At 45.7% G+C, this 16,645-nt stretch overlaps 1 protein-coding gene across 1 annotated transcript in view; it reads right to left on the bottom strand.

The window, feature by feature from the left end:
- Nucleotides 1-159: 159 nt before the first annotated feature.
- GDPD5 (glycerophosphodiester phosphodiesterase domain containing 5) overlaps nt 160-16,645 on the bottom strand; it is a 931,881-nt gene continuing 915,395 nt past the window's right edge. Inside the window, exons 15-16 of the mRNA XM_078658536.1 lie at nt 13,162-13,274; nt 160-2,841 (exon numbers count right to left, since the gene is read on the bottom strand). Of these exons, the coding sequence (XP_078514662.1) occupies nt 2,717-2,841; nt 13,162-13,274 (238 nt within the window). The 3' untranslated portion in view covers nt 160-2,716. The remainder of the gene's footprint in view (nt 2,842-13,161; nt 13,275-16,645) is intronic.

A 16,645-nucleotide genomic window follows, 5' to 3' on the forward strand; every position in this document is an offset into this window, starting at 1 on the left:
AAAGCACTTCATATACTGGGCAACAGCACCTTATTTTTGTATTGCTCTTGTTGGGAGAAAAAAGGGAGTTGTTCCGTATGTGGACAGCGGATAAATTAATGAATAGATTAATACGGAGCACAGTATAGTATTTACAAATACTTCATCATTTTCACAAGAGGCTTTTAACAGGTTTTTATTTGTTTTTATTTGCAAGTTATGTTGCACCAACCGAGTATAAAATAACAAGAGAAGTCTTAAAAAAACAGCAAAACATTGTTGTTCTTTGTCAGCAGCAGTCCAAAGCACACACAACCTTTCCAGGGCCAAAACACCTTTCTAATACTAAAAAAACTTTGACATGATCCAAATATGATAATCTGTCCATTAAAGACGCGCTTTGAGCAGGTTTATCGTTTTCCTTTCGAAAGTCTCTCTCCCCACATCAAGACCTTTGGCGCTAACTCGAACGTACAACATACTGTCAAGGACCTGCCTGACACAATATACCGGATACTGAGTCGCAAAACGGACTGCAAAAGTAAGTCTTCTGGTCATGAAGGAGACAAGTTGCACTGATTCTCAAAATTGTAGTCTAGCTGACCTGCGAAAAAATACAAGCATACAAATATCTTGAAAATGTACATTTAAAGTGCGTGCACCACTACAAGTTCTGACACTTATCAGGAGGAATAACCATGGAACTTAGTGTTTGCCCACCAATTGTCACACATTTGTCACTCATTGCAAGGACTCTTCCTCAGACATATTGTGACTGCTCTTCACTAGCAACAAATATCCGGATAAAAACCAGAAGGTGCAATTTTGCCTGTAAAACTCAAAATGACGATTAGGACGGACACACCGGTTACCGGCAAACCAAGATTTAGCAGAAACTTGCAATGAGGATCTGTGTGGTAGGTTTGTTTACTCTGGAGGCTGGGGAAACCAAGATGGAGGGAGATGGAAATTAAGAATAATGCTTGGGGATTTATTCTTTGGGAAGTCTCAAATTATAGATGAATTCCAAAGCAGTGCACAGAATGGGGCACAAATGTATGCTTTTAGACATACTAACAAGGATCAATCTCCAGTCAAACTTTATATTCCCTTTCACAGCAACACTTTGATTTAGAACAAACAAAAAACTAAATTTCAACATTTGGTGTGGCACAAGGAAATTAATCTCTTTAAGATACATTGAGGCACTTACATAAAAAGCTATGTGGCTTTTTCCTGTGTACATATTTAGTATCATCTGAAGGTGTAGGCTAATTTAGGGATTATTTTGATCCAATAGAGCTAGTTGCCTTCCAAGTCATCAGTCACAATTTTTCAGCAAGGCAGACTAGTCAAAGGGTGGACTAAAAGGCACATATCCACAAACAAGGCAAAGTAGCCTGCTCCCAGCCTGGATCTTGCAGGCTTTAAATTGTGCTGCACGTTACCTGGAGATGAATTAAGATTGCCTTGCAGTGTGATACATGCACAGATGAATGCAGACCTCTTCCCTCTTGCCCCCTCCCTAATAACTAGCTCTTGACCCCCCACCCACCAGATCCAATGCAAATTAAAACAGTGCTTGCATGATTATATTTCTCTCTAAGGTTTCCAGCGACATCATGAAACATAAGATCAAAGCCTGAGTGGCTTGTAAATGTCACCAAACTTTGAGATGGCATTAATACAAAATAGAAATTACCAGTCATGTATTTTTTCGCTTTATGGTGTGACTTTTTGTGTTTTTCATACTTTTAAATGCCTAAACAATCATAATAGTTCAGTAGAATAACACAATCCTTGTGATGTTTGGGTTCAGGACATTGCTAAACATCAAATAAAACAGCATAATTATGTTACATGCAGATGAGACATCAAGAGTAACAGTGGATTACAGTCCTATAATGTCGTTGAGGAGTTCTGCTTACGTTATACGAATCAACAACACATAAGGCCTTTTGTATCTCAAAAGTACCAAGAAATGACATTTGTGGACCATAATGCCCCAACAGGCATGCCTTTTCAAAACATCATGAATTTATTTTAGGATTAGCTCAAATCAAAAATTCACAGGAATGACATATCCTTGCAATTTTGGATATATCTCACTTGTCATACCTCAGTACAAAGTGATATGCACACAAGTCACCTTTTCCCATTTTAAGTTGAGCAATATATATTTCACATATTCATTTTATTTTGAACCAGGTGAATTATTTTTTTTTTTATCCATAAACCTTGTTTTCTTTCAGTTCCACATTTAACATAAGAGTATCTGAATGAGGCCATATGTATGTACATATTGATGACAAAGTAAATTAATGTCCAGACGCTCCAGGTGGGCTTTCGAAAAAAGCTGGAGGAGTTCACGGTTTGTCGCCACCTGCAGGGAAATGCGGGGATGTTCATAGTCCGGTCTTAATACGTCTTCAGCTCGGCCGATTCAACGCACTAAAGTGCTTGCGTAAGTCATGACCTACTCACGCAAACACAGACAACTGCACATACAGAGTAAACGGAGAGGCTGACTAGTAAATATTTACACCAGCATAGTCCGGAAAAGAGCTCCACTTGTCCCAGCTTAAGGAAAACAAAACAAAAATCGCAATAAGCAAGTGCTTGTACATTTCAGTAGTACTGTAGCATACTCTCGTCTCAACAACAGCAGGAGTCTTTTTTCCAGTTTTAGTATAAAAAGGAAGATTGTTCTTTCGCTATTGCTTCAGTAGGTGTTGTCCTAAGTCCTGCATACGTTGGTGTTCGGGTGGTCTATTGGAGTGACGGCTTCGTTGGAGTAGCCATCATACCCATGTTCAGAATACATGGACAGCTCCTCCGTGTTATCCATACCATTGCTTATTTCTGCAAAAGAGGACAACCATGTGTAAGGCATATTGCATCAACAGAAGATACATTTATTGATAATTTTCACACTAGGGCTGCCTCCTCACTCCCTCTCACTGGGCCACAACGTTTGAAGCCTTGGACTTTACTATCTCAAATAGCTGCAGTCAAATGCATTAGTACAATCAGTTCAAAGAAAGCAAACAAGTGCTAAAACTCCAACACAACAAGATTGCATGAGATGGCAAATACACAAGTTTTTAAAAAGTCTTTGAATTTGTGACTCCACACACAGCATTAAGAACGCTCTTGGGACTTTCTGCTGCTGGTGGAGCATGTTAGCGGTGTTCGGGATTCTTCTGGTGTATTGGGAAGAAATAAGTGAACACAAAGGGCACAGAAAGAAAGGCATCTATGTTTTCTTCAGGTGTACAACTATACCTGCAATAAGTTCAAGACTCTTCTTTTTAAGGACCTTCCCCCACCCTAGGTGGAATTCTAAATTCAGGACGGGTTCCTAAATAGGATCTCTTTGCAGGAGACTTGGTGAAACGCCAGTCACTGCGTTGACGCATTTGCTAATGATTATACCTTTCTTTTGCATATTACCCTTGAAGTATATATATCAAGGGACTGCATGGACCTCTATACGTGGTTCATATTTACCTACCGTTAGGCTAGTGTATTTTATTGCAGTCTGCCAATGATAATTTTAAAAACCAGTTGATGGGGCATCTTTGACTGGGCAATCCTGCAAGGATGCTGCCCCTGTGGTGGAGGGCGCTCGGTCTGTTCTCCTAGGTAAGATAGAGTGGAAACGAGTGACTCAGGTGATGGTGGAAACATGAAGACCTCCACAAAGTGACTTAGGATGGCGACTGCCAGATCTAATTTTAATGTGTACTGTCTTGTCATAGAGGGAGGTGAGGAGCAAAGGGAGGGAAGTGGGCTGCTATGATGGGCAAGGGGTGGGAGGGTGGATGTTAAGGGTAAGCCGGGGAGGGAGACAGATGTAGTAGCCAACTGTTTTGATGAGTAGCTTACAACTTTAATTATGTATTCTCTCCCTAATTTCCTTTTTTTTCTTTTTCGATTTGAAATATGCCGGTATTGTACACACATGAGAAATACTACTATAATATTCTAATTAAATAAAAAAACGAGTTGAAAACTATGGGTTTTTATTACCTCCTATATCCATTTTTCTGGCTTGCGTGTTTTAGACTCACTAACAGCCCAACCTGCCGCTCCTTTTTTAAATGCAGGGGTACTATGATTAGTTTGAATGCAAACACTATGTTCCCTAGTAAGAGTGTGTAGTGGTGTCAAAGTAGAGTATGCATTGAATCATAAAGTAGTACCAAAACAGATTTTCCGATTAGGAATATTGAAAAACCTGTACTGATTATGGAAAAACAATGTCTATTAACATCCCTTTTATGTAATCTTTTTGGACAAATCTTTTGAGCCAACAGAGAACTGTATGGTAAGCAGTCAGCCCCTACCATTCTCACAAAATCTACTGCACCAACACACTTTATGAATGCACCACAAAACTGGCGTGTATAAATGGGACCTGTTGTTCTAGTCCTGTCCAGCCTGCACTATCCAGCTGTATCATTTACAACGCCAACAAGACCAGCACCTAGCACTTATCTTCCAGACAAGCTCACCATCTCAAATGGTCCTCGACACATCCACAGTCAGGACACCATCAAACTATACTATACTCCTATCGCTCATTGCCTTTATGCTTGTCTTTGGCTCTATACAGTCCTCCACTGCCTTTTGGCTAGGTTTGTGCTATAGAAATACCACGTATATGCTCACTCTAACTCGAGAATAAAGGAGCCCAAAAGTGAACCGTAATGACGTTTCAATAGGTACTTCCTATACTAAAACCAAAGCCCGTCCTTAAACTGCATTTAATTATAAGCGATGAGATTCAGTAACCTAAAGGAAAGAGACTCTTCTGTTAGTACCATAGTAGGTATACTCAGCCTTTTAGGCCCGGCAAACAACTCATTGCAGTGCTATAGCAGTTTCCTCTGACGTTCGAGAACAAGCCGCCAAGACGCTACCTTATAGACTTACAAGGATGGGGTCTCCGGTGACTTTACTCTCTCCTGGGATAACCAAAAAGGCATGGCCTCCCACGTCCTCAAGAGAGGCAACCCCACTCTCAATTAAAAGGGTATTTTCGACATTCTTGTAGCCTTGTAGCCAGACCAGACTCACTTCTAGTTGATGACCTTGTGTCGCTTTTTACCATTCTATATATAGGCATGTCACAGATACTAACCAACAAATGGAAACACGACTTGGGCACAATACCTGCAAAACATAAATAACCGTGCTTTACTGTAGATGACCGAATTCTAAAGTGGCTGGTATCTTCCAGAAACAGGGCGACAGATGTACTTGGTGATCCTATCTTACACCCCGTTTCTGAAATGTACTTGACAAGGAAGCCCCTTTGACAATGAAAAGAAGGCTGTAAAAGTGTTCTCCATGGTACTGAAAGAAGGCGGACAAAACTTCCTTTTGCTTTAAGCAGGGATATATTACAATCAAAAAGAGCAGCAAATAGGAAAAAGATCCTAACAGCCAAAGCAAAGTATTTCAGTAACAGCTCAATATGGCAACCAAAAAAAAACTAGAAAGTTATTTCAAATTTTGAAAGAGTAATGTACTCAGCTGAGCCTTATCTGGGGGATCAGGACAGAAAGTCAAAGTATTTGTACACTTGTTGCATAATAAAATTAATTCTATAAGACAGAAATTAGACGCATCAGATAGGAAAATAAATCTTCAGCACATCTAAAACCTAAAGGATCCATTTCATTCAATTATCAGAGGATTCACTCCGAAAAAATGTTAACATCTCAAATCCCTGCAGCTTTGAGGCTGACACAATTCCTCTTGGCCTAGCTTGGAAAAAGAAATATACTCATATCAAACGGAAAGAACCCACAACATAATCTCTTGATCATGGAATTGTTCCTGACACCTCAAACATTAAACATGTCAATCTTCTACTCAAATAAACTGTCAGAGGACCAAAACCGACTTGAAAATATTAACCTTAGTGCAACACGACAAGAAAATCTAAATCTTTGCAAAAGGCAGAGTTTCTTCAACTCAAAGAACTTTTCAAGTAAACATCCTCCTTGGATTTTTTATATGGATTCCTCTTGGGCCAAATCACCGAAATCGGGTGAATCAAGCAGGCAAGACTCTAAGATTGTTCATCAATAATGAAAACTAGGAGGAGGAGCTTGGCGGGCATCCGAGATGGCCGCTTGAGCACAGAGCTCTCCGGACCCTCGCCGCTCCCGGCATTTTATCCTGACTGAATCCTGATTTCCTGCAAGAATTCATGTGGAGGACGTTTGGCTGATGACCCTGGCACTTTTCAGAAATCGATTTGGACATTGGATTCCTGAGATACGGTGATCTGAGCTTTTGGGCTCCGCCCTTGAGGTGCGCCCGGGACGGGGTGCGGTTCTGTGGCCGTCCTGGAATTGAACAACAGCGGCAGGAGAACTAGCCTTGTGGGTCCCCCTCCTAAGTTTCGGTTTCGATTCTGTTTCGACTTGGGCCGACAGTGTGCGTGTCGTACAGGGACTGATACTTGGAGGCAGCTCGGCTGTTGGGCCTTCCTGTGGACTATTTGCTGGTTTGGCGACCTCTACCCGTGTGGTGCCCTTTTTGGAACTTTTGGTCCTGCGATTTGGGTGTCGGGCCCGTTGACCCTGGTGGCTCGCCTTGTGACGCATCTTCAAAATGGCGGGCAGAGGGGACAGGGAGACGCGCAAGACGAAAACACCTTTGCGCGGAGCTCCGGTTCAATCAAATGTTGTGGACCGCTATACCCATTCTAAGGGGTCCCCCGGAACTGCCCTGCCTGCTCCTGTTACAGCGTCCGATCGAGTTTTGGAGGAGTCGGCGGAGCCCTCCCTGCAGGACATTATGGGCGCCATTTCGGGCGTGAGGGAATCCATCGGCCTACAGTACGAGGCCCTGGCCCATAAACTTGACACTGTGGCTATTGAAGTGAATCTGATTCGTGCTGATCTCGGCAAGACGAATGAAAGGGTACAATCATTGGATATTAAATCGTCCAGCCTCACGAAGGACGTGTCGGAGCTCCAGACGGAGGTTGGGAATCTCCGTCGGGTGAACGACTTCATGACCCGACGCCTGGAGGATTTTGAAAACAGGGCACGTCGCTGCAATGTTCGTCTGGTTGGTGTACCGGAGAACCCAGAACCCCACTCGGTGGATCTCCTGGTTGAAGATCTGGTCTTGAACCATCTTGCCCCTTCTGGTCTTACTAAGTTTTTCACAGTGGAACGTGCACATCGTGTTCCGGGGGGCAAAGGTAAGCCGGGAGCCCCGCCGAGACCTATTGTGGCGAAGCTTTTCCACTATAGAGACCGGGACGCTATCCTGCAGGCTTCGCGGGTGAAAGGCCCGGTGGCCTTTGAAAATGCCACGGTGAACTTTTACCCGGACTTTTCCCAACAAGTTCAGAGACAACGGATGGAATTTCGTGGTGCAAAGAAACGTCTTCGGGACCGGGGCCTACGCTATGCTATGCTCTTTCCCACCAGGCTTCGGGTCGAGTATAACGAGCGTACCCTTTTCTTTGATAGACCAGATGTTGTTAATGACTGGCTGGACTCCTTGCCTGACCGTCCTCCTGAGACTGAGCCCGCCGCTCACCCTGGTGGTGCCGAAGGTGGTGCGGAGATCTGACTGTTCGGCTCTCATGTCTTGCTTTGAATACGTTTTCAGGAGTGTTGGCCGGCGTTCCTCTACAACATAATTAATTTGTCTTTAGTTTGTTCCCTTTAGTTCTTGGTGTGGTCGGGGGGCGGGTGGAACGGGGGCCTTTCCTCCTCCGGGGTCTTTGTGTAGAATAGGGGTCCTAGGGCGACAGGCACACTGCAGGTTGGGGTGGCTCTTTAGCTTTTTGCAGGGGTGCAGGGTGGGGGGTGTTCCTTTTCAGTTTGGGGGAGTGGGGTTGGGAAGTTCTTTCTTTTCTGTGTGTTGTTTTCAAGGCGGATTGCTCCTGTGTTTGCTGCTGTTTCTGATGTCGTGCTCATGGACGTGGGGTCTTGGATCGGGTGGATGGGATGGGGGGTAGAGGGTTAAAATTCGTTTCCTGGAACGTTAACGGTCTGGGAGATCGTATTAAGCGCAGTGTGGTTTTGAAATGTATACGACGTTTATCACCGGACATTGTTTTCCTGCAAGAAACTCATTTGATTGGAAATGTTTGTTATGCAATGAATAGGTGGGGCTACCGCCTTGTGGCGCACTCGGGGTTTACCTCTGGTTCCAGGGGTGTGGGTATCCTTGTTCGAACCTCCCTCCCCCTGGCAATTGATGAGGTGATTCAAGATGACCGAGGGAGGTATGCGGTCTTGGTGGGTAGATATGAGGGCCGCACCCTATCTCTCTTCAATGTTTATGTCCCCCCGGGTTTGCAGACTTCCACTTTCACTGATTTGGGCCGCGTCTTGTTAGATCTCCCTAATAGTACTCTCTTCCTGGCCGGTGATTTTAATTCGGTGCTTTCCGGCCTTCACGATCGCCATCCCCCTAGGGATACTCCGGCTGCTCAGCAGTGGCTGGGTGGGTTTCTAGATACCTTTGGCCTTGTGGACTGCTGGCGACTGTTGCATCCCACTCAGCTTCAATACACATTCCACTCTGGGGCACATGGCAGTTTGTCTCGGCTGGATTATTTCCTGATGCCCGCGGCCCAGTCGTCGGCGGTCAGTGAGATTTTGCATTTGCCAAGGGGTATCTCTGACCACTCGCCGCTCTGGCTTCGTTTTGAGGTTGGGGTGGAGACGGCGGGCCGAGTTGGTCCCATTAACCCATGGTACCTTTCCTCCCCTGAGACCCGTAGCCTCTTGCTCAAGTCCATGGATGCGTATTTCCTGGACAACGAGGGGTCGGTCTCTTCGGCTGTGTCCCTGTGGGAAGCCTTTAAAACGGTGATTCGTGGACAGGCCCTTTCCTTGATTGTTGCAGCTAAGAAAGCCGGGAAGAGGGAGGTGGTAGACCTTGAGGGGGAGATTTCGGCTTTGGAGGTCGGACTGGACTCTGGTGTCACACCTGAGAAACTTCACGCCCTGGGTTTGAAGCAATTTGCCTATAAATCCCTGGTCACGGACGCTGCAAAGGTGATGTTTCGAGAGCACCAAGGCAGGTTATATGATGTGGGTGATAAAGCGGGTAAACTCCTAGCGTGGTTGGACAAGAAAGAAAGAGTTAATCGTGTGGTGCCCGTGATTCAGTCTGCGAGTGGTGAGAATGTGACTGACCCGATTGCTATTGTTGACCGTTTTGCCGAATACTTCCGTGTTGTGTATGCTCCCGTGTCTGTGAGGGATGTGGCTGATTCTCGCCTTCTGTTGCGTGATATAACTCTGCCCTGTGTCTCCGACTTGGACCGTATTGCTTTGGACTCCCCTTTTACGGCTGATGAGATAGCTACAGCTATCCGTTCGCTCCGCTCGGGCAAAGCATTGGGCCCGAACGGGTTGCCTATTGAGTTGTATAAGTTACGTCCCGATAAGATGGCGCCGTATCTCCGCGATATGTTTTTAGAGTCCCGAGAGCGCAACATCCTTCCCTACGATCAGCGTCTGGCGACGATAGTCGTCATCCCCAAAGATGGTAAACCGCGGGACCTTTGTTCCTCATATAGGCCTATATCCCTGTTAAATGTTGAACCCAAGGTTTTGGCGAAACTTTTGGCGTCCCGTCTTCTGTCGGTTCTTGGTGACCTGGTCCATCCAGATCAATCTTGTTTTATCCCGCATCGCAACACTGCTTTGAATTTACGTCGCCTTCACGGCGTGATATCGAGGGCGGGGCTGTTGACGGAACCGGCCATTTTGGCGTCTTTGGATGCCTCTATGGCCTTCGATACTGTGGAGTGGCCCTATTTATGGGCAACTCTTGAGAAATTCGGATTCGGGTGCGAGTTTATTAGCTGGATTAAATTGTTGTACGCGGAACCTCTGGCGCAAGTTGTGGTGAATGGTAGGGTGTCGGCTCCCTTCTCCTTGGGTAGGGGCACCCGCCAGGGTTGCCCCTTGTCTCCGCTGCTGTTTGCACTTGCTCTTGAACCATTGGCGGCCTGGCTTCGGTGGGAACCGTCCCTTAAAGGGATTCGTTGGGCCCCGGACTTTGAAGACCGTGTCTCGCTTTATGCGGACGATATCCTCTTGTATCTTACCTTTATCCGTTTTATTTGACGTTCTCGCGTCCTTTGGTGCTAACTCGGGCCTTGTAATTAACTGGGCCAAGTCCTGTGTATACGTTTTATCTGGTGTCTTGCCTCCGTTGCCGAGTAGGCTTCCCATTCAGGTGGCCCAGGATGGCTTTAAATACTTGGGGATCTTTGTTACTTTGGACTCGTCCCTTCGCTTTGATCGTAATCTCCTTCCCCCGTTACTTAGACTACGTTTGGACGTTGCCCGCTGGCGTAAACTTCCCTTATCTCCTCTGGGTCGGGCGGCCCTGTTTAAAATGATGTCATTGCCGCGATTTCTCTACGCTCTCCAGAACTTTTATGATCCTATCCCTAAGACCTATTTTCGGGAGATTGAGAGTCTTCAGAGACAGCTTATTTGGGATGGGCGTCCGCGCATTGCTCTCGCGAAACTTTCCATCCCGTGGTATGACGGGGGCATGGCGCTCCCCGACATTAAGAGATATTATTGGGCCTCCCACCTGTCTGCCATCAATCACGTTATGTTTTCGCCGGGTCGTAATCCGGCGTTCGAGATGGATAAACTTCAGCTTCCGGGAGGTGATTTTAACAGAGTGCTTTACTCTCGCTCCGCCGGGCACCATCTTGTGGGACCTACATTGACTGCTTTGACTGTGTGGCGCGCTGCGAATGTGAGCTTGGGATGGGAAGATCGCTTGACGTTGGCGACACCGCTTTATGCTTCGGAACGTCTGGGCGGTCTCTGGTCTACCAAGGGTTTCGACCGTTGGGATGTGATTGGGATTTGTAAGGTGGGGGATGTGTACTCTAAGGGTTCTGTGCGGTCGTTTCAGGCCCTCCAGGCTGACTATGGCCTGAATGGTCGGGAGTTCTTTCGTTATCTACAGGTCAGACACGCCCTTGCTTCGGTATTTGCTCCTGGTGAGATTCCGCCTGATTCTTCCCCCCTTGAAGATCGTATCCTTGACGGGCATCTTCCTGATAGTACTATCTCCCTGATCTATAAAAAGTTGATTAATAATCGGGCCGACCTACTGGTCCGACTTCGGGAAGCGTGGGTGGGCGATGGGTTGGAACTTGATGATGAGGACTGGCAATCGGCCCTCTCCTCCCCGAAGGAGGTGGCTATTCCGGCTCGTCTCCGTCTGGTTCAACTTAAGATCCTTCATCGGGTGTACGTTACGGGACCGCGACTGGTGGTGATGGGCTTTTCCTCCGACGGGTTATGCAAGCGTGGCTGTGGTTTGAGTGCAACTTTTTTGCATATTCTTTGGGAGTGCCCGATGGTGGCTGCCTATTGGACGACTGTGCTTGAAGTGATGGCTGTGGTGACAGATGTGTCCTTCCTTGCGTCCGGAACCTCGTCGCTGTCTTTTGAATGTTTGGGAACCCACCGACTACTCGGTGGCCCAGACCAGATGGGCCACCCTGGGTTATATGGTTGCGAAGCGGGATATCGCGCAACTCTGGGGGGCCTCTAGGCCCCCTGACGCCTCGAAATGGGAGGATAATATGGACTGGTCCATGTTCCGTGAGAAGACTGCCTATGTGGCCAGGGGTAGACCCGGGGCGTGGACGAAGGTTTGGGGTCAATGGAATGACTACCGTGGCGACATTTGTACTCCTCCCCTTGTAGGCACTGCTGAGATTACCCTGTCTCCCTAGGCGAGCGTTCCTGGAACCTTTTATATAGGGGTTGTACTGGTGTTTCCGGTCCTCCCCTCTGATCTCCTCGCCCCTCCCCCCCCCCCCCGATCTCCTTGGAGCTTGGAGCTCCGTTTATGTTCTCCTGCTGCTATAACCCCCCCCCCCTTTACGTCCTTTGGGCTGACTGACAGTACTATATTTTCGCCTTTTTGTGTGTTTGTTCTTTCATATAAAATAAAATCTGTTTTGTCCTGTATTTCGTGGGGAGTATTGCAATGTTGGTCGATTGTTACCTATGCGGGCAGGTATCTTGTATTTCGACTCCTCTTTAGCGGCCAGCCCGTGTGGTTGTAGGCCCATCCTTGTATTTTTGTGCTTACTCCAATAAAGGTTTTTAAAAAAAAATAAAAAAATAATGAAAACTACCTTTCCATTCTATTCGATGTTGACGTGTCCTCTGAACCAGAAAACCATGAAATCCACCTACGTACACTCAAAGGGGCAGATGTATCATCCGTTTTTTTTGTCGCAAACGCTGCGATTTGCAAAATAGCAGCGTTTGTGACAAAAAAAACGGGATTTGGAATGTATCATGCAAAAAGCCTGCAATATTAGGGAATCGCAAATTTTGCGATTCCTTAATATTGCGAGGCTTTTAAGAAATGGCAAATTGCGATTTCTTATTTGAAATGTATTAAGCATTTCAGTGTTTTTTGACTAAGAATTCGCAAATTACCACCAACTTGTAGTTGGTGGTAATTGGCGAATTCTTTTAAATATGCACTTTTTTAAAATTCTAAAGGTGCCATATGACGCTCATACATGCCCTTAGGGCATGTATGTGCGCCATATGCGCACACATGTCAAATTCAGGGGTGCAGTAGGGTGTCCTTAAGACACCCTTGAAATTATTCTCAAATTGCGATTAGCAAATTGCTAATCGCAAATTGGGAATAATTTCACATTCATTCCTATGGGCCTCCTGGCCCATAGAAATGAGTGGGAAATTATTCCTTAATTGCGATTAGCAATTTTCTAATCGCAATTAAGGAATCTTAAGAAATAGCGAATTTCTACATACATACCATTTTGCACTTCTCAAATAGCGATTCCTTATGAATCGCTATTTGAGAATCGCAAAATGGTATCTTGATACATCTGCCCCAAAGATTTTTTAGATTTGAGAAGCACTCTACTACAAGCGGGATCTTGTTGCTGCGCTATAGATTGCGGTCAGAAGAAAATATTTTAGGGAGAACAGCCATGTCTTAAGTGGCTGCTTTTCCAGGCAAACCAACTGTAGAATTCTGTCATCATAACATTTCAATAACATCAGATACAGAACTATGAACACAAGGTTTTGGTCAAAAATATGTTTGGTTGTCCCTTTAACTGGACAAATACCCGCCCCACTTTCCATTGACTCGCTGTACCTGAAAAGATCAGTTTTTCCTTCATGATGTTGACTTCTCGACTTGTCCGGCGGACGGCAGCGTTCAGCATGATCTGCTCAGGGTTGTAAGTTCTGATGTTTCCAAGACGCCACCTAAAGAGAATGACATGGTACAAGAAACATCAGCGTTATGAACTGTTTTTTGAGAGACTGGCAACGAACGCAAAACACTCGTGAACAGTACCAAACAGCTTTATCGAGTCCATTTTGACAAAAAATGGCAACATAGTGGTGAAATTCACACTAAAACAGGGAAAAATAAAAAACAGCTACACTTTGAAGGAATAACTTGCTCAGGGTGGTGGGAAAAACCACAATTCAAGGGTGGACAAAACCTGTAACACAATGTTGTACTTGGACATCAATGCTCCCGAAGCAAACACAATAGGAGACAGGATTACAGGAGAAGTCAGGCCAGGGGTGCAGCCGCTTGAGTCTTCAGTCACAAGGGAAAAGCAAATTTTAAGGAAGGGAATCAGGCCCACTGTGCTCACATGACAATCAGGCAGCAATGGAAGATTATATTTTCTATAACACAGGGTTAGATGTGTCGAAAATATAATTTCCATGTCTATGCAGGAGAAAGAAAACAAATTCAGTCACTGAGAAAATGCATGGATTTAATAGGACAATGAGTCAATAGGAGTCAAAAAACCAAAAGCAGCCGCGGAGCTGCTCAGCACGGTCGTGATGCCCATTTATGGTCGCTGTTGTTAAATGCGTGGTCCGAGATCCTCCCTGCGTGGGCCGCACACTCTGAGCTTGGTGAGAAACAAAACCCAGGGTCTGGTGATCCACAGATATCAAACACAGCAAGGGTTAGTACCTGGTAGAAACTCTAATTCAACAATATGGGGCGACATACGCCCCAATCCAAAGCCCCATAATGTTGGTATTCTAATCTCAAGTGTCAATTGGGCGAGGCGCTTTTCCAAGGAGCACGCAACAACGCATTATTAGGACTATTAATGGATTACGATTTGAATAGGTGTGCATTCCCTATCTCCAATATGTAGAAACTCTAATTCACCATCTGCAGATAGTTTCTACTGAACCTAATTGCATCTGTATGAGTAACTGGACATCTGATGAAATACTGTAGAGAAGATAGGAGGTGACTGGAGCAATATGTTGTGACTTGTCATTTGCAGCGTTAACTGGCTTCAGATAATATTTGTATTCAACCAGTAGAATTTCACTTTTTAGCTGGTCATACACTGTCCAAGTTCCAATGAACACAAATGCTGTGACTGGATCCATTATTTCCTGTCTGATCAACTAGAACTTCCACCAGGATTCTTAATGACCCCTCTAAGAGGTCACATACAATTGTCAGAACCCTTAAAAGAGATTTATAGAACACCTATCATGGAAATTCAGCTCCTAAATAAGAAACGCTCCTTCCCTCCACCCATCAAGCTTCCTAGAGCAAATTGTTGCAAAACTTGAGGTTTAGCAGAGGGGAAAAATAAGCTTCAAGTCCCTTTTAAATACGGCTTCACGGCTGATAGGTTCTCTGGTGCGGGAAATCCGACCCATCCCGCCTGCAATCAACCTATTATTAGATTTCCACTGATGATGTTTGGGGCACACAGTGCATGGCAAGGATAACTCTTCAACACAACACTAGTGCCACCACCAAGGGGCGTGAGACAGGTCCCTGGGGGTCTGGGAATGTGGGGGAAAGAGGTTGGGGTCTTTTCTGATCTTTGGGCTCCTTCCTTTAAGAAGAAACCCATAAGCAGCAGTAACTGTATACTACCTCGACGCCATGTGCTCCTCCCAGCCATTGTCACCTGCTGCATCGTGACACAATATTTACCGGGGGGGCTAAAGACAGTACTAGCAGGTTACGGAACGACACAGTGTTCTAAGCTTCTAGCCCCCTCACCGCGGCGCGAATTCCTCCGCGGTGCGGGGAGGGTCAGGGGGTGGGCGTGGCACTGCTGTGCTCATGACGGCTCCCTGCCATCAAAAATCACGGTGGGCGTGTGCTCATGACAGCCGGGACCCGTTCGAACTCCGCCCACTGATTCATTCTCCCGCACAGGCAAGGAATTAACAGTACGTTTGAGGAGCGGCAACGTTCGGACGACTCCCGGCCGTCATGAGGACACGCCTACCGTGACTCATGATGGCCGGGAGCCGTCATGAGTACCGAAGAGGTTAGGAAGGATAACAGACCGCTCTGGAGGAGGCTGAAACCCTACTAACGGATGGACAACCTAGCTTTAATAAATGGCAATGGTTCTTAGCCAATAGAACACGCACACAGGCAGGGCCTTAACACCAATGATGATCGGCCCTTGGAAAAACAAAGGATAATAGCTACAAGTAAAGGAATATGAAAAATAATACATTTAAAGGTGAAATTAAGGCTAATCATGAGTAAGGCTTCTGCCTCAAAAGGCACAGAGACCTTATCACCACTACGGGCGAAATAATCAACAGGCTAACAGTCCTCCTAGACGTGTCAGCCATATTCGACATGTTCTATCAGAAACTCTTTTGCAATGACCTCCAACCGGTGCCTGGCATCTCAGAGCAGCATCCATAGGATTCAAATAATTTCAGAGCGAACGCAGCCAGAAAGACAACCCACCCTTGTATCCTCACCCAACCAAGTCATCATCATCAAAATCTTTATTCGGTTGACCACAGCAACCATAAAACAGCACAGCATATATTATATGATAACATGCTTATATAACACCTATAGAGTAAATACAGAATAAAAAGTCTGGGTTACAATAAAACAGTCAAGTCACTTCTGAAGTAACACACAACTTTCTCCTTCCCTCCAGATCTTCATTTTTTTAAAATATCAAATGCTTTATGTGTGTTCTAATACACCACCTCCAAAAACACCCCTACCCTTATCACACAGAAATATGCTATGTGTCTCTGGGGAGAGACCGAATCAGAGATGTATATAAATCGCCCTCCTGAAGCTTTGATCTTAGGAACATCCTGGGGGTTCAAAAACTGACCCTGCTTCGCCCACCCAACGCCTTCCTCGCACAAACAGCCCTCGTCAGCCCTAAACGAAGAAACCTAGGAATCAATGGGCAGTGGGCCTCCGCCTCAACACCTAATTTGGGGTGGTAGTAAATATCAGCCCCATTCCAGATGAAACTCCAAAAAAGTTCACTGACATTCACGGCTCCTGAATAGCAGGCGGTGAGCCAGTCAACTCGCGCCTTGTGTGCGTTAACACCCTGCTTGTGTAACCCCAAAATCAAACATACAAAAACTATACGTGCCAACCCACTTCATATTAGAACTATAAACTGAACTGGGGGGAATAAATCACATTCAAGACTCTTTGTCACACAGACAAATGCCTCGAAGGATTTCAGTGGGTGTCCAGGACGAGATGAAAGGTACCAATCTCTTCTACCAACTCAGCGTTTTGATCAAGGGAAAACGAACCACTAGTCACCCCCAAAAAGACTCAAACGAAA

This window comes from Lissotriton helveticus, chromosome 8 (assembly GCF_964261635.1).
Source record: "Lissotriton helveticus chromosome 8, aLisHel1.1, whole genome shotgun sequence".
NCBI lineage: Eukaryota > Metazoa > Chordata > Amphibia > Caudata > Salamandridae > Lissotriton > Lissotriton helveticus.